Source organism: Lepidothrix coronata, unplaced genomic scaffold (genome assembly GCF_001604755.1).
Source record: "Lepidothrix coronata isolate B3197 unplaced genomic scaffold, Lepidothrix_coronata-1.0 Scaffold195, whole genome shotgun sequence".
In the NCBI taxonomy this organism is placed as follows: Eukaryota; Metazoa; Chordata; class Aves; order Passeriformes; family Pipridae; genus Lepidothrix; species Lepidothrix coronata.
The window spans coordinates 562,767-587,273 of NW_016690375.1; the positions used below are offsets into that span (position 1 = coordinate 562,767).

At 38.5% G+C, this 24,507-nt stretch overlaps 1 protein-coding gene across 1 annotated transcript in view; it reads left to right on the forward strand.

Annotated features, from left to right (window-relative positions):
* MMRN1 (multimerin 1) overlaps positions 1 to 21,476 on the forward strand; it is a 44,160-nt gene extending 22,684 nt beyond the window's left edge. The window contains exons 4-8 of the mRNA XM_017831696.1: positions 668 to 766; positions 5,108 to 5,281; positions 9,903 to 11,882; positions 18,807 to 18,953; positions 20,092 to 21,476. Coding sequence (XP_017687185.1) covers positions 668 to 766; positions 5,108 to 5,281; positions 9,903 to 11,882; positions 18,807 to 18,953; positions 20,092 to 20,513 — 2,822 coding nt within the window. The 3' untranslated portion in view covers positions 20,514 to 21,476. The remainder of the gene's footprint in view (positions 1 to 667; positions 767 to 5,107; positions 5,282 to 9,902; positions 11,883 to 18,806; positions 18,954 to 20,091) is intronic.
* Positions 21,477 to 24,507: the final 3,031 nt, after the last annotated feature.

Here is a 24,507-nt window from a genome sequence, read left to right on the forward strand (position 1 = left end):
ATAGTCCCATTTGCCATCACCAAAGAAAATATTTATAAAATTATCACCTTTGCGAAGATTTTTTTATGTGTGTACCAGTCACAAATCTCAGATGATATTTGTTGGAACTTGGAATTTGATTATGTTTTGAAATGGTTTGTATTTTTTAGGTTCTGTAACAATGTAATATCGCCATTGCCTTAAGTGGTAACATTTCCATAGCTGAAGACCTGTGTAATCTGTTAAAAAAAAAAAAAAAACAGGCCCAAAATTAGTTTCAGCAAACCTGATTAATTTTGTAGCTATAAAAAGCCCTAATTAATTTTACAGCTGACAATCTCTATATTGTCTTTGTATTGTTGTTTTATATTGTTCTAATATATTCCTCTAGAATTTTTAGCCCTGAGCATTTAAAAATTCTGTTCATTATAAAGAAAGTTTTGGTACTTTAATATTAACACCAACCTCTGCCAATCTTGACAAGCCATTTATAAATCCAGTCAATGTCTTCATCAACAGTGTCCCACACTATATTACAGACGCACTAAGCAGATAAAGAGTCACTGTAGATGAAGTAGGCTTTGGTAAAGTTGGTATAGAAGAGAGAGAGAAAAAATTGTTGTGGAATCACCCAAATTGTCATGTTCTGTGGTTCACTCACCTCCTTTCCTCTTTCTACCTCTTTTAGCTCAAGAACAACAATCAGTTATACATAGCAACCAGGCTGAAAGCAGCAGAACTGTCACTGAGAGGACACCAGGAGCTCCTCAGGACCCCAGTGGGCCAGGTCAGTTGTTACCATTACTATTGCCTCTAGCCCAGTCACTGACCGTGTGACTCGCTAAGATCACTGCAAAAACAATTTGAGGAAAATCCCTGTCTACTGAAGGGACTGGAATGAACCTTCAGAATTTCTAGCAGTCATGATTCAGTGGTATGCTCATCTGATACAGATGGGCAGAAGAAACTGAATTTAAGGGTACCAGCAGCTTAGCATTTATAGAGTGTCTTGTGACTAAATTAAAACCAGGAAAGTATGCTCCATAGAAATATTTAAACTATTGTGTTACTGAGTAAAATAGATTAATTAACCGTTGGGGGGGGGGAAATTTAAAAAATAAACAAAAAATACCAAAACAAAGAAACCCCAAAACTAAATCTAGGGGTAGTAGAGACCAGCACTGGTCATAAAAGAAAGTGTAATGGTGTTAATTGATTATCTGAATGTGTGATTATTGTTATGTATTTTCTTACAAAAGTTGATGCTTTATTCAAAATGAGTACAATGACACTTCAAGCTTTAACAAGGGCAGCTTGGGCGCATTTTAAGCTACTATGTCTAGGATTATCAAATAGCTAAGGAACACAGGGACAGTTTTATACCACAGATGCTTGAGACTATTTCTGATTGCACTATTCATTTGCTCATTTTTGCATTTACTTTAACCTATCTAGACTGTAAGTTTTTTGAACATAATGTCAGTGTTGTCTTGCAAGGGTACATACAGACCATCTAGCATTGTAAGAGCTGGTTAATAACAAAAATGCTTTTATTCAGATAGTGATGTACATTGAGAAGTTATGTTAGATGACTGTGGTGTGAAAAGCTTCTCCACTTCTTGGTCTCTAGGAATGCTGGGTGTCCTCACTTCCTGTTGTATTTATTTTTCATTACCATCTGTATGATTTAAAGTTTACCAGCACAAATATTCCAGAAAATTAATTTCATAGTTGTCTGCATAAATATTTATGGGAACAGAACTTTATTCATGCCAGGCATGTTTGTGCACTCGCTAGACTGGGAGCAGAAACAATCATGGTTTATCAGATCATTCCAATTAACCATTATTTCAAATACTAATTGTTCACTACAAAGAAACATGAAAAGGTATCCATGATTTAGAGGTGTTGAAGTAGTTGGCACACTGTACTATACTCCAGGCTTTACCATCTGAAGTTGTATATGCCTTTGAGGGTGTAGATATGTTGGTAGGGCAGAATTATTTAGAAAGTCTGTGTACTCAGAGCTGCCAACAATCAGCATATCTTGTTTAATTAACAACTAAAGAAACATGTGAAACATGTTTAAATAAGGAAGTAATAAGGGGCCTCTGGTGGTCTAGTGGTTAGGGTGCAGGACTCTCACCGCTGTGACCCGGGTTCGATTCCCAGCCCCCCGGGCAGATGGAGCTCGTCAGCCCTGTGTGGCAATCCATCTAAGAGAAGGTCACTCTAAACAAACCTACGTCCTGGGGACCTCACTGCCACTGTCCAAGTTTGCTTGGCCCCGGCAGATGAACCTCAGGATTAAAGGGTGGGCTCAGTTCAGCGCAAGCTGTGTCTCACCTAAAAAATCCACTGCGCAGGCTCGAAGGGTTAATGACCTTTCCCAAATCTTCGCTTGCGAAGACTGGCCATTATTTATTAATTTGAAAAAAATCATCCTCTGCTTGTAATATACTCCCCAGCAGTGAGCGAAACTGCATTTGTCAGGTAAATTTTTTATGGCAAATTATATGCAAGTTATTTGGCAGCATTCTCTACTTACTGTCAAATAAGCTTGTAGTTTACACGGTGAGGAGCCAAAAGATGGACATGTGAAATATGGTGTAAAGGATGCATGTTCCTTGAACTTTCTTACTACCTCCCTTTCTTTTGGATCTGTTGATGCTTTGGTTATGGATGTCTACACTGGCTTTCTGCATAATCATCAGCTGTTACACACTCTAGTGTTATTGTCACTCACACAGTTGGCCTATATCCGAAAACATTTTAAAGAATCAAATGTATAAGGCAACTTATGTTCTCAGATCTGTGTTTTGCAGTTGTCAATATACTGTTCTGGGCTGGGATGTTCATGCATGCTGGGAGAACAGGATGTCAGAATTGAGATCACCACAGGGTTTTATGGAGACAATACACATGTATGTGCTTATGTCATATATGTTTTTACTTTAAATCATGACTGAGAGACAGAAAAAGAGAGGGAAAGAGTGAATCTGGCATGAAAATGTAGAAAAGTATTTCAAATGGGAGTTAGGAGTCTGTTGCCCATTGATGATATTGTGTTAGCAACCAAGTTTCTCAGTGGTGGAAGGAGGAGAATGTTGTTTAGTAAAGCAGACAGGACATATATAAAGAAGTGAGCACTGGAACGTGCCACTTCTTTTAGTAGGAATTATGCTCTGAAAAATAAATCTGAAATTGGAATCTGAGCTCCACATTAATTACATTTTAGCTATTTTTTTAAATCAAAGTGGGTAAGTCTAGAAGGAGAGAGATACCTCTTCTGGGTGCCAACACTGCAAACATGACGTGGGGTCAGGACTGACTGCCCTGATCCGTCATTCCATCAGAAGCTGCCATGAATCCACAAGCCAGATTCTGTTTCCAGCTCCCACTATGCAGCCATGCCACTTTCAAGCATAAACCCTCACTTTCAGCTTCATCTATGTAGCTTCTCTTCTTCCCTCAGTCAGAACTGATAGAAACCAAACTGAATAAAGCATTACACCCTGCAGGTTAGGTATCAGTTTGGGTGGCTGTGCATGAGCCAGTAATGAATTCAAATCCCTTTTTGATAGTAACAATTCAACCAGGAGCAGAAGTATCCAGATCTGTTTGTCTGTCACAAAACAGTATGACCATGAAGAATTTTCAGACAAAGATCTATCAATGGCCTGTCTCTGCAGGGCTATTGGAGAGAATTGCCAGAGTCTAAACTAGGTGTTTGAGTCATAAACACACTTTAGTATCTGTGTAAGTAGACACCTTGGGCAGAGAAGACAGCTGGAGATGCTAACAAAGCTAGCCTTATTCACCAGGCTCTACCAATTATGACTTTTACTACCAATATACCTCTGCAGGAGAGCATTCTTAAGGGTGTTGGCATGCTTCATCTGTGGTGACTGGGTGCATTTAGTGAATTTTCTGGATTTTCCCAAATGCTATCAAGTTAGATAAGCCACATTTATTTTTTACATACTAGAATTTTGAAGAGTGAAAGTCATCAGAAGAAGATGCCCTTTTACATATGACTTGCTTGGGGTTTTTTGGAGTCTTTAGACCCCTGTGCTTAGACAGGATTTCTGATTATAACTGTTTAGTGCCATGGGAATAGACACTGGCGCCATAATGAAAAGTGACAAAGGATCAATAGCAGTACTGTAAATTTACACTAATAAATATTAGTCTGTACTGCTAAAGAATCTCTTTCTTAGCAGTTTATTAAGTCATAGCATGGCCAGAATCATGTGTCTAACATCACGTGTCTAATGTAGCCCATTTAGGCTGAATTGTTGAAGGAGCTGACGAGATTTTCCAGCTTTGCTTACAGGGATTCGAGAATTTAATTTTATCAGCATCTTCTGAAAATCCCAGACTAAGTTTGATTACTGTCATCTGTGAAACTCAGATGGCTAGCTGAAGTCATGAGGAGTCCTTATTTCAAGATCAAGGTTTTCTTCACCGCCTTAAAAGCATCCATCTAGGCCTTTTTTTTTCCTGAATAGACTAAGAGTGTCAGGAACAATTTTAGCAGATTTTAAAATAAACTTGGCTTCATAGGTTGAGCATCTATTCTTAATGACAGACTAATGATTATTCCAAAGTCCTTTATGTTTTAGCTGTTTTTCTGCCTTGCTGCTGTGTTAAACAAGTCTTTATTTTGACCTGAACAATGAAAAGATGATGTATTGCTTCAGACACAAGCCTTGCAAATTCATGAAGTTATGTTATAAATAGTAAGTAAAAATGAATGCTTCTGTGATTGTGTTAAAGGAGATAGACTAAATGAGGGATAACCGAATATCCTGTAGGATGCTAGGGGGAGAAAGAATGGCATTATGTTGATTAAAATATGCTAACCATTCAAAATACTCTTGTAGAATTATAAATACTTTATAACGGATACGGATGCTTCAGCAATTAGTTACTGCTGTGCTGCTGAACCTCACTAATACGTGATACATGACAAAAATCAAGATGATTCACTGAGGACTAAAAATTCAGAAACTTTTCACCCCACTTTCAACTAATGTCTTTTAAGTCAATTACACTTCCTTTTTTTTTTTCACCCCACAGTGGTTTAACACTATTTTTTTTCTTCTAATTTTGTTCTCTGACCAAGCACTTACACAAAAAATGAACGAGAAGATTAGCAGTCAAGAGATGAAACTGACTTTTCTACAGAAGAAGGTTGACAGCATTGCGGCTGCAATGAATGATGTGAGCAAGACGCTTTCTTCTCTGGAAGGCAAAATCAATGAAGATAAGGGCAGAGACTTCCAGTCTTTTCTAAAAGGTAAGAAAAATAAATTAATGTAATCACTCACCCTGCAAGGTACCAAAAAAAAAAAAAAAAAAGGCTAAAAGCCTTCATGGATTGTCCTGTGCTATTGCTCAACATTTATGGGGAGAACTCATTTTTAATTTCATTTCATAACAGAGGGATTTGTTTATTTCACCATTTTTTATAGTGTTTTTCATAATGAAAAAAAATTTATATTCTTGGGTACTACATCCTCTACATGTTAACTTAAGCCATTATCAAGGCATTTTCAGTTACACAGAACTTCTGCAAATATTCTTATCTCTGTTTTTGTTTATCTGACAGCAGATAAAGGTTGTAGTATTTGCCTTGCTACCAAGTCTAACTAATATGCCTTAATACATAATTCACATATGCAGGGGAAATATATAAGGAATTCTGTAGTGGTTGTATTAATAACATGGCAAACATCATGCTGAATAATTCACTGACCATACCTTTGATAAACATCTGTACTCGTGTTCCGTATATGAGAAAGACACAGTTAGAGATCAGGAGCTTGGACAGATCCTCACCAGCAGAATTATACATCCATTTTTTGTGAATCCTGCAGCAAGACCTGTTTGTTACCCAACTACAAATGGTGCTTAACAAGCAGATTCAGACTGAAACTTTCATTTCCTTGATGTGCAATATTTTTCTCGTTTTTCAGGAATTTTTCCTAAACTTTAGAATCTTTTCCCTTTACACTTTAGAATCCAGAGGATTTTTCTACTGATTAAAAATAGAACAAAGAATCTGGAACTCCTTACGTTGAGATAAAACTTCATGAAACAATAAGTGCTTCCGTATACCCCTCATATTTACCAAGTTGGACCCTATTTCTTGTGTTTTCAGTCCTCTGTCTCCTGAGTTGCTCCTGCCATGTGCTAGATGGCTCCCTTGTATGCAAGTTTATTCCACCTCTTGATCAATGACCTGCTTTCACCCCTCCACATATTGCTAGATGGCATTCTTGACCTTTGGGTATACATTTAATTTGTCTTTGAATATTTTCCATTTCCCTTCTGCTTTCTCCTCATTCTTTTTCATATTCCAGTCATTCTATCTGTCTTTTTCATGCTAGTCTAACAGGTGATTTGCTGCAACCTGCGCTCCTGCTTCTCCATTCCCTATCTATATTTCAGGGTCTAAGTCCTAATTAAAATGTGCTGTCCAAAAAAACCCCCATTATTTCACACTTCTCTTTAAATGTGTTTCAAACCTTTATTATTTTTATGTGCAATGCTTTATATTACACCTGTTTAGACAAAATCTCCAGTTGATGGCCCTTTTTTGATTTATCTTCTCAATCTATCTCCTAACCAAGTAGCTCTAATGAAAATGATGCTATCAACAACATTTCTTGACTCTAATAATGGGCATTCTAATACAGGTTATACTTGGCTTGTACATAGGTAAACAGCAGAAATGAGGGAAGGAGGGGAGAAAGAACAAGGTTAATGTTTTTGTTGGCTTTTATATGTAGTGACAAAGGGCAACTGTGGTTTCTGTCCAGAAAATGTCAGTCAGTTGTACTCCAAATGCATAAAGAGCATCCTAAAGTAGCAGGACCTGGAAAGAGTTTCCATGCTGTCCTGTAACTTGGTACAGAGGTGCAGTATAGGCACACCAGACTTGCTAAAAATTACACTTAGAAGCTCCACTGTAGAAAACTACAACTTTCTCCACTACCATTGCCATCCTGAAGCAATGCACTTTCAAAGCACACTTAGGTCTTTAGTTGCTTCATGCACCTCAGACTTTTTCCTTCTTCATCTACTTTTCTGTTTTCTTCCCAAGGTGCCCAGGTACTTTGCTCACAATCCATACATCAGCTTTTTTAATTATCACAGAAATTCCAAATTCTGCCCAGCTTTGTATAAGGGTTTGTTAGGAGTGAGGTCTGATTCTGTGACCAAGCAATTCAGTACAGTTTAAAAAGTCTTTAATTCTTAGTTTCATCTGTAAAGGGACTTTGGGGACACAAACCTGCCACTTGTTAATAGGGGGTAACACTCACTGGAATAACTGATAAGCTTCTCTAATTCGATTTGTTAAACCTGTTGTGCATTTTAAAAATTGCTTTCAGTACTCAGGAGGCTGTTTGCACTTTTTACTTAGGGAAAATAATTTGGTATTCTCCCTTTAATTTAATAAACTCTGCTTACTTCTTGATATTGTTTTCTTCCTCCTTCAACTCCATATGCCTTTAAAAATGAACTCAACAATGGAGTGTTAATCACTTCCAAGTCAGAAATGTCATTTACAGCTGCATATATAACCTTAATTCAGTCTCCTGTGTACATACATTTATTTTGCACATTATTCTTCAAATAATTGAAACTGCAAAGGGAGTATATGTTGACACAAAGTAATTACACCCTTTGGATTTCATCCAAGAAGTTAAAATTGAAATTTATAATCTCATAAAAAGTGCAAAAGGTCTTTAATGTTCATAGGTAGTTTGGACCTTTCTATTTCAAAATGAGCAAGAGAGAAATTGAGTTACATCCCTGAGTGCACAGCACGTATTCTCAGCTCAAGCTTAAGAATATACTCAATTGTCACCTACAATACAAGTTTGGGTCAGGTCTTTCTGTGGAGAAGTGTGCTCCCACAGCCCCTGGTGGGCTTTGGAGTAGCACTTATTTACTTGCTACCTAGTTGTCCTGGCCAGCAAGCAGTGGAGAGAGAAACCCAAAGCTGTCTGTTTTATCAGGCTCTACACCCCCTTGGAAATGGGAACACCTGAAAACCAGAGCTGAGCTCCATAATGCACTTGCAATCCAGCTAAACGGAGTAGGAATAGGAGAGAGGGTGGCTGGCACCTTTTTGGCTGTCACAGAAAGAAAAGGTATAGATCCTGTGGAACACCTCTCTCAGCAGAATGGTCTGTTATCAAGATTTGTTGCTGAGACAAAGGAATTTAATTGATTCCTCACAGAAGGTTTAGAGTAATCTTGATTCTTTCCACAGCCATTAAACTTTTCTTCACAGCCCGCTGTGTCTCAGAGCACAGAACATTTTTCAGCATCATAAAGTAACCTGACCAAATCATCACTTAGAATGGTTTCGCTACATGACAGTTATTTGACTCTGCGTTCACATCTTGGTTCTTCCTCTCAGCTACCAGGACAGATATTTCAGTGTGTAAGTGTGCACATACATGTGCATGTTCATGTGCATACATCTGTCTAGTCATTCACTTGCTCTTCAGGTAGTAAAGAGAAAAGTAATAAAGGTAATCTCAGTATTATCACTGTTGTTTATTATGCTTTGTGTAAAATTGCTGTTGACGGTAGCTGAGTTTGTCGCTTATGAAACTTCACGTTATATTTCTGAAGTGGCTCTTTCCTAGGCTAGGCAACTTAGTGCACCTGCATACTATATCCTGCCTGGAAAAAAGCCACCACCTGAACATGTGAAAAACTACTGTGCTTCTCTCTAGCTTGCTGAACAAAATCATTTTCATTTGGAATCCTTTTGCACCCTTGGAGCCCAAAATTGCATTGCTTTTCATGGGTTTGATTTCCTGACCTTTTACTGCCCTTGATGAGAATGTACCTTCAAATAAGTTTTTAGAATGTGCCTTGGTGTTCTACAGACAAATCAATAAAATCCAGGCTATAGAACTAATTGAGAGGAATATAGGGGAAGGCAACAGAGAATTTCTGCCTTTATCAATACAGTTTTAATCAGAGAACCTATGGTCATCGAAGCATTGTCAATGTTGAAGGGTTTAACCATTATATCACAAGCTGGCTACAAGTGTTCATTGGGTTTAGGAAAAACATGTAAAAAATGCTTTAGTGTTTTCCTTTGGAGAAAAAAATAATAAAAATCCTCCTAATCTCACACCAGAGCAGAACTACTGCTCTAATTAATTACAATATATTATGCGGCATTCTTTTTTTTATGACAGTCTTGACCCATCTGAGGCTATATGGGAAACATATTTTCATGTTATTCACAGGAGTAGAATTCCCACACATTCACCTCTGCCTAGTACTTTTCAAAATCAGTATTCCTAGGAGCTATTTAAGGAGTTGCAGTCTGCAAGACTAAAAGTTTCTACAGTTAAAATGTCTGCATTTTGAGCAGTTGTCATGTTACTAACTTAAGCTATTCAATAAGGTTATTCTTTGTATTTTTGTTCTTTCTCACTACAGTGTTTCATATGGTCACTTAGCACATACAATAGGCAGGTCATAGTCTCTGCTTTCACTTCTTGATCATAATGGTTGGTTTTTCCTTTACTTTTCTAGTGGAGAAAAGACACATCATTTTATAAGAGAGCCACAAAAGCACAGAGATCTCTTTTCAGTGCTCAGAAACCACTTAAGTAGGAGATCAAAGTTGAAACCACATGCAGAGTCTGAATTTACCTTTTCAAAATAACAGCAAAACTGTTGATTTCAGTAGAAACAGGGATGAATCCTCAAACACTATTAGACATCTTCTACATTTCTCAGGTTTAAATTTTGCTCTGTGGGGCAGCGATGTGCGTGTTTTACTTCTGTACAACACTGTGTTTTCTCACATTGTGGGAAAAACTAAGATGTGGCTAATACAATTGGTTTGATTGTTTCTGTATTTCTCCTTTTCCCCAAAGGTCTCAAATCCAGAAGTGTCAATGAATTAGTCAAAGACATAGTCAGAGAACACTTTAAAGTATTTCAAGGTGAAATGCAAGAGAGCATGGCTCAAATTTTCAAGACTGTGTCTAGTTTGTCAGGTGAGCTTGAAAATACAAAAGAATTAGTCAAGCACCTGAATGAAACCCAACAAAAATTTGCTCAGGAGAATGACAGTGGGCCAACAAGACTTGACATTCTGGAGCTAAAGAGTCACATGGTGCAGATGAAAGAAGAAATGGCCCTCGCTTGTGACAAGCCTTTGAAAGCTTTACAAGAAAAGCAGAAGTCATTGGAAATTAACTTGGAGCACCAACAGTCAAGAAGTGCCATTTATTATGAATCTTTAAATAGGACTCTTACTGAAATAAGAGATGCTCATGAACAACTGTTATCAGCTGAACAGTCTTCAAGACAAAGCATCCCTTCAGCAGATAAAGTCATGGAGTACAATCTTACAGAGTACATGTTCGCACTGCATGAGAAAGTAAAGAAACAAGGCATGATGGTGCTGGAGATCTATGATGATTTAAGAGTCCAAGACAGCAAGATCAGCAATCTCAGTGTTGCGCTGGAAATTCAGAGAGACTCTGTTCTGGGGGTCTGTGATGACATGTTGTCAGAGAGCAGAACAAATTTCCAAACACAGCTGGCAGCAACCCAAGAGAACATGCTTGTCCTAAACAAGAGTCTCTCTGACCTGTTCCTACCACTGGACAATAAGATGGACAAAATGAATGAGCAAATTAATGATTTGTGCTATGATATGGAGATCTTACAACCCTTGATTGAACAAGGGGTACCTTTTAGTCTGACTGCAGAGTATGAACAACAAATTCAAGTTAAAGATATCAATGAGAAGCTTGAAAACCTTACTACTGTCATTGACATAATGACTTCTGCAATGAAGGAGCTTTCCAAAACTCAGGAAGTACTTAAAAATGAGTCTCAGGCTTATCAGGAACTGCTTGAGAGTCGTGTTAATGAATGCTCCATGGAAATAGAGGATGGCTTAAACAAGACCATGACAGTAATAAACAGTGCTTTTGATTCCATTCAAGATAACTATGTCCTGAAAGATATGCTACATGCTTTAAGAAATGAGACTGAAATCTGCTGTGGCAGAGTTGAGAAACTGGACAGCATCCTGGCTTTCATTCCCGAGTTCCAACAATTGAATGAATCCCTCCAGACACTGCTCAATAACAAGAAGTATGAATTCACTTCACAAGTAGCGCCATCTCTTTCTGATCTTCCATACAAGGAGTCTGACAAAAGTATCCTCCACAATTTCAGTAGACTTCTTTACATCTTAAATGATACAGCATCAAAAGTGGAAAATCAGCAACAAGATATCAGCCGCCTAGAAGAAAAACTACTTGACTCTGTGGAGGAATCAAAGGACCATGAAGTCCGCCTTCTGAACGTAGAGTCAAAAATTTCCAAGTTTCTGGCAAACAACTGTGTCTCACTGAAAAGAACCAATGCTGCCTCAACAGAGAAAGAACAAGTGGTCTCACTTCAGCTTCAGACACTGAGTTCCAGAATCAAGGCCCTGGAAGCCAAGTCGATCCGTTTCTCAAACGTCATCCCACTAGTGAACAAGACGGCTCATGAGGCCTGGGGGCTGTGTCAGGTTACCAACAACAGCATCCAGAGAGTGAACGCGAGTATCCCTGTGCTAATTAAATCTGCTCAGCCAGATATACCCCTGCTGCAGAGAGGCCTCAAAGAGCTCATTGAATCTGTCCTTGAAGTAAAAGCAGGAACTATTTTGACAAATTTAACCCAGCATGTTGACGTATCAGTGGCAAATGCAGTGAACAATATCACCAAATTCCAGAAGCAGATGAAGCCAGTTATAAAGAAACCAGCCCCAGCAAAAAAAATAGCAGCAAACATCACCACGAGCCTGGCAAGCCGAAGTCAAAGAAACACGGATAATACTATAGATCCAGGTAAAGCATTTTGCTCTACTAAAAATCAGGGTGTTTTAACAAAGGCTTATGTAACCATTGTGATGAACTGAGTGGCAGAACTCGACTGAGGGTAAGAAAAAGTCTAAAGACTGCCAGAAAGAGTGTTTCAGAGGAACTTGAGATTACTCTAGTCTCTTGCTTACAAGAGAATTTGTTTTTCTTATGAGGAGACTGCACTGAGGCATCTAGAAGCTCCATTTTAATATTCCTAAATTCACATCATTTTAAGATACATGTGCATGCACACACACTCAGCTGAGAACCTGACCTTTGAAATGTAACTGACAGTTTAGACAAAATCTAAAGAAAAAGATGTTGTGTCTGCATCTCAATTAGTAATTTCAGTTAAAAAATGTGTATACAAGCTGGGAGAGAAATATGGAGTTGCATCAGTACTTTGCAATGTCAGCAGGGATGAAAAGTATCAGAAATCTGAAGCAAGTGAATACACCAAATGACTGTAATGAGGCTTTTGCCGACTCCTTCAGTAATTCATTGAAATTACAGTTACAGTTATACAGTGTGTTCTTGCAAAAGAAGGAGTGCAGCCAATAAAGCATGTTTGGCTCAAATCCACCTGGAGAACAGCTCAGTTGAGTAGGAGCTTCCATTCTTAAAATGGAAACTTTGAGTGTGATTTGCTTCTGAGCTTAAATTCAAATGTCATCATGTGAAATGAATTCATATGAATGAATTCACAGAAGTACAAACTCTGAATTATGACTTTTGGAATCATACTTGAGTGAAAATCAATAGCCCAAGATAATGCTTCATGGAAATATAATTTCTGGCACAATACAGAAAATGAAGAGTGACTAAGTGACTAGAAATCCTGAGATGATTCTAATTCATGTTAAGATGATACAGATTCCTTAATGACAGAGACATGCCCAGGTAGTTTTGAAGATTCAGACCTAAACCTTTTCTGTAAAGCACTCTTAAACTTATGAATATTTCTAAAACAGTATTTGGTCCCTATTGCATGCAGATGTGGAAGTAGTAGGAGCTATCACTTTTGTTCATGTGCTAAGGCCATGGACAATCTTCTTTGTCCTCTCTCTTCCTTCCTTTGCCCGCCTTGCTCCTTTGTCTCCTCCTGTCCTAGGTACAGTGTTTCTCAATAATCAATGGAAAGGATCATTTTTAAAGCTCCAGTCACACGAGTAGCTCGGCTTCTGCTGAAAGCAATCCCCACCAAAGGATTTCAGTCCTTGATTACCTTCTCAGTTAGAGAGGGGGCACAGCTATTCCAGCAGGCAGTCACGCTTAAAAATGCACCAAGATTTGCCATGGTCTTACTACAAATTAGTTTGAATATTTTGCTACTAAAAATGGCAGTTCTTCCTTAGTCATTTCTGTGTTTTGTCTGTTCCTGGCACTGCATAGGATGGAAATTCAAAACCTTTGTTAAAATTAAGAGAAAACGAGATATGATGTCTTTGATCTTTCCCACATCATCTGCTTTGTTGGAAAATATCATTGGTGCTATTTGCCTGGAGCACAGAAAGGTGCCACCTGCTCTGTCTTTCACTCCACATTAATGAATTAATGTCTTTCCTATTTATTATTTATCTCATACTGAATTTTAACAAATAACTTGCTTGATAACATTGTACGTATTCTCACTCCTACAGAAAGTGCAGATCTTGTGGATGTTAAGAAGCCTTATTTCTACACAAGGTTTCTACGTAGCAATGTTTATTCAGACTTTTCCATCTATAATGAGTTTTTGTACTCAATAATATTGAATGCCTAGCAAAGTCATATGTTACATTTCTGTAAGTTGAAGAAGTAAGGCCATTATCCTAATTAACAAGTATCCATCTTCTGGCTGGTAGATTTTGCTTCTCCAAGAAAGCTTTTTCTCTCAAGTTCCAGAACACCACCCAGAGATTTGTGCCATCTCTACTAAAATTTGTCAAAGAAACCCTGAGGCATAATTGGCTAATTATAAAAAGTATTTAATCTTAGACTGTCTTTTTCAATTAAGAAAAAAAATGCTAGAAAGATGCGAATGACAATTCTCATTGATTCCAATATGATCAATATTTGATCCTACTCTAACAGATTTGGGTTCTCATTGGCTTTAATGTGTTCAGGATTTGACCCTGACGTAACACTTTCCTAGGCAGTTAGTTGAAATCAAGACAAAACAATGTGAGTTTGCGTTGCATATGCAGGGACATATACCTTTGCAGACTTCCTATATTGTGAAATGAACTAAAGAAAAGGTTTATGTCAGATAGAGGCTGCACTACATGTGTTAGAGGTGAAAACACTAACACTTTACCTGATACTTACTGTAATGGTAACCCAGGGTGGATAAAAAGTAGTGGTCTTAAGACAGCTTAAACATCTAACATAGGGGATATGACAGCCCTTACAAAATATATATATTCAGTGACTCTTCATTAGTCTTGCATATGGATTATGGTTGGTCTTACCTTCCAATGAAAATACTGTTCTACTGCAAAAATGTGTGATGCAGTGTAAGGGGAACTTAGCTCTGTTCATATTTGCCTGTTGCTATTTAGTGCTGTGTCTGTTTTCTAAGGAGTCTAGAGGCTGCAGTGCTTTCCAAAGGTCCATGTGCTCTCTTGGTGTGAGCTTTGCTTTATTCAGATTATGCCACCCTCCCATCAACATGAATAACTGAGAAAAGCTGTGCTTCACATATTTATGTATTTAAAACAGTGCATCTTTGTGAGAGGTAATTTCTTTCATTTCTCATTTCCTTTGTATTTAATTCTGATTTTGTTTTCACAAGATTTCTGACTCTTAACAGAAATGCAAGCTTCCATTGTTGCTTTATCATCCAAGCCTGCAGTGAAATTAACCTATTTAAATGTTTTCCATATTATTTTAATTGCACAAGTGTCATGGTTATTCCATTTCAGTTTGATGACCTACACCTCAATTTTGCATATTTAGGCTTTAGACTAATGGATTAATGAAACTGGTTCTTTGTTTTTAAATTGATGATCCTAAAATCATCACACTGGAAGTATTAAACACCTCTGCTTAACAGAGAAACAGACTTGCCAGAGTCCAAGTAGCTCAGATGGGTGTTGACAACCTGCCCCCATGCAAAACCAGAGGGCACAGCTGAGGCACCTCTCCTCCTTGCTTTTTGCACAAGAGTACTGTGGGTGAACCTTTGTGCTTCTTTGCAGCACAAACACCCTAAACAGCTTATACCTGAATTTCCTGACAGGGCCCAGAGCACCTTAACTATCCTGAGCATCCTGACCTAGCCCCTAGACTGCACACCCTGCCCATGGGACTGGGATCCCTCTTTCAGCTCAAGCCAAAATCCAAGGCCTTTTTAGTTCTGCTAGACCGTGACTAACTCTGGTTACCATGATCAACCTGCTGTCACAGGTGGTAGTGGAAGGCTTAGACAAATTTGTTAAAAAGCAAAGCCTTGCCAGTGAGTCTCAAGGTACAGAAAGGACTCATTTGCTTTCTAAACCCCTTCTCAGAGAGGAGTCTAGGTGCAGCTAAACCCAGTCTTAGCCTCGGATTATTTTAATAGTTTAAATTTAAGGAATTACAGAGGTATGATTGAACAACTTTTGTCCCGCAAGTTTTGATGATTGGCAAAATGAGAACATTTATACAAAATGAATAATTTATTTCATAGAAATGATCAGACAGAAGATCTTAATCAGAACTATTAGTACACAATATAAACACTAAAAATCTACTGGTAGAGTATAATATAGCATAATGTAGTATAGCACACTGTAACAAAGCAATTATTGAAGCAGTTCTATTAAAGCTAGCAAAAAGGAATAATTATAAAGTAGAGATCTGATGAAACTCACCCATACCAATGCCCATGGGGAGACCTCTTTCTCTCAGCCTCGAGGAGTAACCTTGGAGGGCATCCCCAGCCAAGGGAGGAATCTCCACACATACACTCCAAGAAGGGTTATGTCAGAAGAACCTGACTATATGCAAGGAGACTGGACTTTCATAGTATAAAGTGATTGACTGCTAGTTACAGATCTACTAGCCAGCAGACTAGCTATCAAATCCTATTTCAATAGCAGGATGCATACTTGAAGTCTGGTGAACCAGGATGGTCTTAGCATGCTTTAACACCAAGACAGCACCCCGGGCACCAGCGGTTGATAACTTACATTGTCTTGGATTATAGGTCTTATCAGGGGTAGGTTTTCCTGCTACACCTGCCATGCTCTGCTTGTCACCTGTCCTGGTGAGGCACCAGCCCTGCTGTTACCTTCAGTTCCTGGGTGCTGGCCCAGGTGAAGCTGTCTTTTTCCTGTTCCCTGACACTCCTTGCATCTAGAATCCTGGGGATAGCCATTGCCTTTATCACTGTCAGACTGAGAGTGCTGAACCAGAGGTGATTAATAACTGTAGGCTGACAACCAGTTTGACCCTGTGTAAGCAGGGTGGTTTAGTGGATTCTCAGGCACTTCCAATCTCCTAGGACTTCCTGAGAAACAGTTACTGATAACTAAATATTTAAAAAATGTTGGCCAGTTACTTCCTGTTCAGAAGAATTTCCAAACTTAACCACTGGAGTTACTTCCTTCCATAAGGAGACCATTAAATTGCTAAGTATTTGATTTGCTTCTAAATAACACTCTAGTAGGTACTGACAGAGCATCATTGCTTGTTTGAAGATTTGTTTGCACAGCATTGGCAGTCTATTTCCCAAAAGAGCTTCTGGATATTTGCCCTCCGAAAGAGTAGGAAAACTGAGCATTAACTTGCTATCCTCACTCCTACCATACCAAGTGTAATAAGCAACTGCATTCAGTTTATTCTCTGCTATTAATAGCTACAATTTAAGCCTTTAATTTACACTCTCCGTCTTTTACTGATCTACACTATTAAGTTGTGAAAAATTAATTAACAATAAAATATGTACTCTAGTAGGAAATCTTTTCCTAGCCTGAACGTCTTGGCATCTTACTCCAAGGAGGGAATACTCTGTCCCAGAACACCCTTCAGTAAGGAAAAAAGAAAAAGAAAATACTGGACATAGGAGTAGCTTCAGCCAGAAATGACAGCAGAAACATGCTATTGTAGCATAGTTACGTAGAGATTACCTTCACAGTGGAGATCTATGGTATTTGCCTCTTACTCTGAAAATCCTAACTTGACTCAACTCCACAGCTTCTATTTCTATCAAATGGAAGAGCTTCCCAGCTGCTATTAAGCAATGCTGCACCTGGAGGGTTAATATAATGTAGATAAAACTATGCCTGAATTTGAATTAACTCCAAGGTTAAGTTCAGGCAAAATCACCCCTCAGCAGACTTTTAAAACAGTAGTCTCAACATCATTGTCATTTCCTTTTTGTGATCATTTTCCTGTTTCTTGGATTTACTTCTTGTTTATGATAAGCAGAGACCAATTAACAGAGAGACTGCCGTGTTCTTACACAAAGCTTTTGTGTTTTGGGAATATGATATGGTCAGCACAATCAGCTATTTTCCTTCCTTTTCTGCTTTCCTTTCACGCTTGGTAAATATGTGGATGCTTGGTAAATGTAAGTGAAAAATAACTTCAATTAAGTGTGCAGCAAAACTATTATCTGAGAAGAAAACCATTATTTCCTCATGTCCAGTTGCCTGTGCTGTGACCCCAGTCATGACAGTCCCAAATTACTTTATTTCAGGCATTAAGGGATGGACATTATTTTCTGTGGAAGGAATTACTGTTGTGTTTTTAAATCATATGCTATATCAGAGTAAATTCAAGTGTCACTGTAGCATGTGCCTTAGCATTCTGCTCACTGAACTAAAATATCACACAGAAATAGTTTGCCTTAATGCATCAGTCTGTGAAATGGCTGATTACGAATCTGAAGATAACATGAGCATTACTGAAATATCTGTGTGAAGCTGCAGCTCAACATTTCCCTGCCAATAAGTAGATCCTTTTACGCAAGACTTTTCCAGTTCTGACCTACCAATGTAGATTTACCATCACAGGACTGTGTGGAGTTCTCTTTCCAGAGGTCTACTGGCAGTTCCTGGCAAAAAATATTTACTAAAACGTATGACTTTCATTTAACCAAAACAAGAGAAAAGAAAAATGTATGGTTTGGGAACGCCTTGTATTCAGAATTTTTCATAGCATTATTTAATTTTTAATCTGACCTGAATTTTCTTCCCCCTAAAACTTATGACAGCACATTATACAATTACACTCAGTAGTTGCTGTCTCAGAGCTCAGCAGCACTGGCCTGACAGATTTTTCCTTATCGGCTGAGTGTGATTTGGTCAGCTCATACATAGTCGGGAACAGAGGCCAGGACATCCTCAGCAAGGCTGCTCTGCTCTGCTCTGTTTGGTGTAATTTTCATTGCCTGCAACAGAAAACTTCTACAACAATCTCTGCAGACATCCTGGAGTTGAGTTTTCCAGGGACAAGTACTGGAAGTGGTTTGGATAGCATTAAAGATCTTTCATCACCAGGAGCCAGACTCTCCTGCAATGGTTGCTACATGTCTGGGTGGGTCATGTCATAGACAAGACAGTCCAACCTGCACACTAGCAGTACAAAATTTGTATTTTGGTACACCCAAGGATTAGCTGGCTCTGTCCAGAAAAAGCAGCATGATCTAACTTCTTGGAAGCATCTTTTACCTTATTGCGTGTACTTGACCCTCTGAGACAAGCAGAACTTGGCACTTAGAGGGAACTTTGAATATCTTGGGGGCTTGCTGAGTTCAAGTAAAGATAGACTGGACCAGCAAAGGGTCTGAACAGCCTGGACAGGATCTGAAGTTGTCCTTCACAAAGAATTTCAGCAGAAATTATGCATTGACAAAGAGGCTTTACAAAATACTGTAAGCTTGGCAAGTGTCGCTGTAATGACATTGCGACTGAGGTTGTTGGTTTTCCTCTCTCTCTTTCACAGGGCAGTATTCAGCTTGTGTCAGTTCCCCGTGCCAGAACGGAGGAACCTGTATCAATGACAGAGAGACTTTTGTTTGCGCTTGTCGCCACCCCTTTGGAGGAGTCAACTGCAGCGTGAAGCTGGGGAACGACAATTCCCTGAGCGTCGGCAAGTACAGAATTTAGTAGAGCAATATGCTGGCAGTATGGGCCTCTGCCCCAGGGCCTAATTAGAGAGCATTTGCTGGTCAGAGGTCTCACATTTCTCTTTAATGAGTACCACCTCTAGTAGCAGTGTCCGGTGTTTTGGTGCTGAAGACATCAATCCCAGTGGGTGACTCATGATCTCTTTCTTTAATATGACCAGATGATGGGATTAAATTGGTTTGGGACCTGCCACAATAGCTGGAAAGCTCCCTGATGAAATGTGCAGAGTGGAGGGTGCGCAATAGATGTGTTTGAACATGATGTCATGGAGTTTGTAGGGGGAGGTAAAATCACATCTCTGGGGAATACTAGCTTTAACAGGGCCATAAATGCTCTATAAATACTAGTAGTTACCACAATGTGTGGGGCTATGGCCTCAAGGAGTCATGTTAGGCATGCCTCTGACTTTCATCAACAAAGGATGTAGCCCTTGAAAGATAATTTCAATTAAAAAAAAAAAGAAAGAAAGAAAGAAAGAAAAGTGGAAATTATGCTTATTCAGTCCAGAAAAAAAGTAAATAATTTACATCCAGGCCACATGGAATGTGAATTATATGCACCTTTCAGCACTCATTTGGCTGATTTTCACTCATGACAGCATATGAACAGTGAATGAAATAATTTGTACAAAAACAGGTAATGATAGTGTGCAGGCTCAGCTTGAAGAGAAACACATATACTTTTATTCCTTCATTTAACATCAGGAGTGCTAAACCTCTTCAGTGTTCATCTAAGATTTCTGGAGAAATTCTTGGCTTCAGCTCACTCACATGAACAATGAGAGAGATCCTGGGGTGGGAAAAACTAGGAGGCGGTGGGGGGTGGAAAGAAAGCCCCCTAATGATAGCTTAGTATAGGCAACATAAAGTTCCCTTGCTGTTTCTAAAATTTTTCTTTGGTGTATACACCTAGCACTAATTGTGAAGAAAATTATGTTTTTTACAATATAGAAAAATGCAGTTTTGCAGAAATACTATGTTTCATTTGCTCAAGCTACGGGATGATGTGATTGCAGAAAAGCTGCTTTTGATCTTTTGGCTGGTCTGAATTGCTTTTCTACAATGTAACACCACTTGAAATTGTTCTTTATTCCATTCCAGATTTTTCAAAAGGATCATACAGATATGCACCTATGGTGGCGTTTTTTGCATCTCATACATATGGAATGACAACTCCAGGACCCATCAGATTTAACAATCTGGATGTCAACTATGGCGCTTCATTTGCTCCAGCAACTGGAAAGTTCCATGTTCCATATCTGGGGGTCTATGTTTTTGAATATACCATTGAATCATTTAGTCCACGTGCCTCTGGCTATCTGGTCATTGATGGAATAGACAAACTCACTTTTCAGGCTGAAAATATTAATAGTAACAAGTACACTGACAGAGTAATTACTGGAAACGCTTTATTAGAGTTAAATTATGGTCAAGAAGTCTGGCTCAGATTGGCAACTGGCTCTATACCAGCCAAATATCCACCAGTAACCACATTTAGTGGTTACTTGTTGTATCGTACCTAAGTCAGTCATAAATGTAAGCAGTTAGTCAAATGAAGCAACCTGCATATGAATTTAGCTTTATCTTTAAATACTTGGTTTCTTTAACTACAGTAAGTTTCTGAAAGTAATGAGTGTAATGGCATTTGTAGTGCTGATTCTCCATGATGTTGTTTGGTTGTAGCCATGTGCACAACCACCAAGAGTCAACAGGTTGGAGATGAAGGAAAAATAAACATCTTCCCTATTTAAACATGACTGGGAAGCATAAATCTAATTATGATCTACAGTTACATTGCATAGACATACTTACTTACACAAGGTTGCTGAGAATCAGTTCTCAATACAAAGCTGGTTTTGATTATTCCTTTACACCCTGATTGCATATCAAAAGTGATGGATAGATTTTGATGACTTAGATGCTGGGTTACTACTTAGCTCATTGTATCAATAAATAATCATGTGTATATAATCTGTTTGGGAAAAAATATGTTTCTTTTTCATTTTGCCTAACATTATTCACCACATACTTTGATATGGCAGCATTTAATCAATTCATGATTTTTTATGTAACCAGTATAATAACAAACTGAGGGGTTTTTTTATCTGGCAACAAAAACAGAGAGAGATACCTTCAGATTAGAAATAAGGTACTCATTTTTAGCACTGAATATAAGTAGTCATAGGAAAAACACCAAAATGGATCTGGTGGATTCTCTTTGTTGCTGAAATATTTAAACCACAGCTGGATTTGCCTTAGGTGATAAGTTTTAGGGCAAACATATTGGCTTCACACACATTTTAGCATTTGACCTATAATGTACACAAGGTTAAATGATATAACCAAAGTGTTTTCTAAGTTTGACCTCTGTAAGTCTGTGATTTTTTTGTTTCTGCATTATATTCACTAACTACTGAGGCAAGATGAAATGAACTTCAGTCTTCATGTGATTCTTCAAGCATCAGTCCAATAAAAAATTATTTTTAGTTCATGCTATGACTACGTGAAAAAATAAACCCTCAGGTTTGCACCGTTATCCTTTGTGAAGTCCCAGGTTGTTGCAGTTTCTTGATATCCTATTGTCTGGTGTGACTGGCTAGGTTTGTTTCTGATTGCTGCCTTTGTTAATGCTAATTGATCAGCTTTTATATGTCTCTGTGTTTGTCTCCCTCCATTTTCTTAAAAGCTGAAAAAAACTAACTATGATTTATGCCAATTTATTGAAGCCCAGTATGGTTTGAAGCTTCCTGAATTATTTTGTTCTCCACTGTCAGAAACTTTTCTTGATAACATATAAGAATCTTCAGCTCTCTTCTTAGTATTACTTAATATACCTTACCAGATGTTAAGATGGATGTCCATGAAATGACTGAATGCTCTCTGTTGATAAGAGAATCTCTTTCCTCAGATGCATAAATCTACATTTTATTGTTCCAAACTTATATCCACATTCTCCACCAGAAACACTGGTACTGAAGTGTGACCATGGGCATGTGCCTGTGGCTTTTGGCTACCTGAAGTACAAAAGTCTGTAGCACTGAACAGCATCCACTCAGCTTCAGGGGGTCATCCTACTGTGGTTTGTGTTTAAGGACAATAGTTGAGAACTGATGAAAGCTTTCAGTATAAGCCCATTTTCTGAGGCTCTAAATCTACTAATTAATTGTTAAGAGATCTTGCAGCACAAAAATAGTTATTAAAATATCCTGTTTCCTTGAAGGATCTGAAAATACCCAAAACCAAGTCTTTAGTCTAAGGGTCAACTGCAAATCTTGTTAACAGGTTGGGATGTTTTGCTGTTGTTTGTATTTTTGCTTTGTTTTTTTTCAGGCCAGAGATCCTTTCTCGTCTGTAATTGATGGATGAACCCTGAATGAGTGTGCTACAGACCTTTCTCCTGTTGCATACCATATTTTTCTGTAAACACTCAAAATCTTTGATACAGCACTAACTCAGCCTACCGTATCATTGAATTTTATCAAATATAATGATCACAAGCCCCAATCCCTCCTTGTATGACTTTGTCATTTTAATGTGTTTAGTCCTCTTCATTCCTGCTGTGGTTATGGCTAAATGGCATGAAAATTACTCTGCAGATGAAATTCAAATGACCCACCAGAGACTGTATCTCTGTTTTAATGTGACTTTCTTCGCCCTTGCTGCCCTTCCCTCTAAATTCTTCAAGCTGGCTCCTCATCTTCACAGACATTATTTTCCCCCAGCAACCAGATAATTTCTATATCACTGTAGTGGTTTTCTTTCCTCTTTTCTCCACTTTTTTTTCCTCACAAAACTAAAAATTTACTGGGCTAAAGTAAGAATTCTGATTAATACCACATTTGTAGGAGTAACAGTTATAAAACCAATTTCCCTAATATAAATATAACTGAAGCTAATTCTTATTGTACTATTCAAAAGATAATATATTTTAAAAATGTAATAAATGTACACTCCCCTTTTTGCACCATGTAACAATCCATTCAAATCTTTCCTCAGATGAATTAAAACTAGGTGTATTTGTCTTTGTCTATTGTTAAAAACTAAAATGCAGATTCTTTACTGTAAAGATTGGTTTGCATCAGCCACTGAAGCTTATTTATGGGCCCGTGACTATGTACCTGAGCTGCCTGGGCTAATGAAGAAAGCAATATTGAAAAATAACTGAGGATCAATAAAATCAGTCAGCCTACCCATTACGCAGAAAAGACAGCAATCAGTCTGAACTCCCAGGAGAACTTTTTAGGCATTAACCAGGAAAGGTAGTTCCTGAGGCACTTTGTCACCCCTCCGCTTCCATTTTCATGCTCTGATTTGCATTCCCTAATGATAGCAGGCAGCACATCTGAACGCTCATCTCTGCCCACAGCCCTTGTGAGGGACCACAAAGCCATCCTGAGCCTTTGTACTTCAGAGTGAGCAGTGTTCTCTTTATTTGGGGGACTCAATAACCATGGCAACGTTTTGTCTGATCCGGCGTTGACAAGCCCATTCAATTTACTCCAGAGTTTGCATTATCATTTTCTCACCTATACCAACCAAGTTATCGCAGAACACATTCTCCAGCCCCTCATACACTCAGCATTCACACTGAGAACAGCGGTTTGTTTTCCTCACATGCCATTTCTAGCCAGCACAACCCTGCCTCACTACAGCTCATGCCAAGCTTCCCTGCTAACACAGGCCTGCCTGATGCTGACTCGTGGGTATTGCCGTCTGTCCCTACATCTGGGATATTTTTGTTCAATTATTTTTTTCTCTGCGATAATAACATCTACATTGGCAGCAAGCAGGAAGAAAGCCATTATTTCTGAACTCAGGCAGTGACTGAGTGCATCTATTAGGAGCAACTCTGCAGCTAAACCCCACCAAAATCAGTGGGTATCCAATGATTAAGCACCTTCGACAGTGGGATAATTAGTGCCTTGAGGCAGTTGCAAAACCCAATCTCCCTAGCTCAACTTGGGCAGGTGAGCAGGAGAGTGCAAAACAGTGCAAAACAAAATAAGACAACACACAAACAATTTGAACATCTCCAAAGAATTAAAGTGTATACCATGGCTTTGCACATCCGTCATTGGTGGCTGCTACTTGGGTGCAGAAACTATTGCCTAGCAGCTCCACTGATTTCATTAACCCCTTCAGCCCATCAGATGTACCACAGTTAGCAAGGTCCACATTTTTTTTTCAGTTTAGATTTGTTGAATCCATACTTCTTTCTCTGCTTGACTGACTGTTAGAAAGCCTGATCTCAATACTCCTGTCCCCGCGATATAGTTATCGACAACAAAAGATGGAAACCTTCTCTAGTTATTGTGGAAGAAAGCTTTGTACTTATAAATCTTCCTAGTGTAATCACATTTTCAGCAGTTTTATAAGAAGTACAAGTATTTGTCACCACTTTGTGTTTAAAATATACAGTAGAATTTCCACTGGAGTAATTTTCTCTTTGCAAAGCTGCCACTCTTCCTTTTTGTATGAGAGCAGTGATGGCAGGAGAGATCTCAAGAGTGAGATATA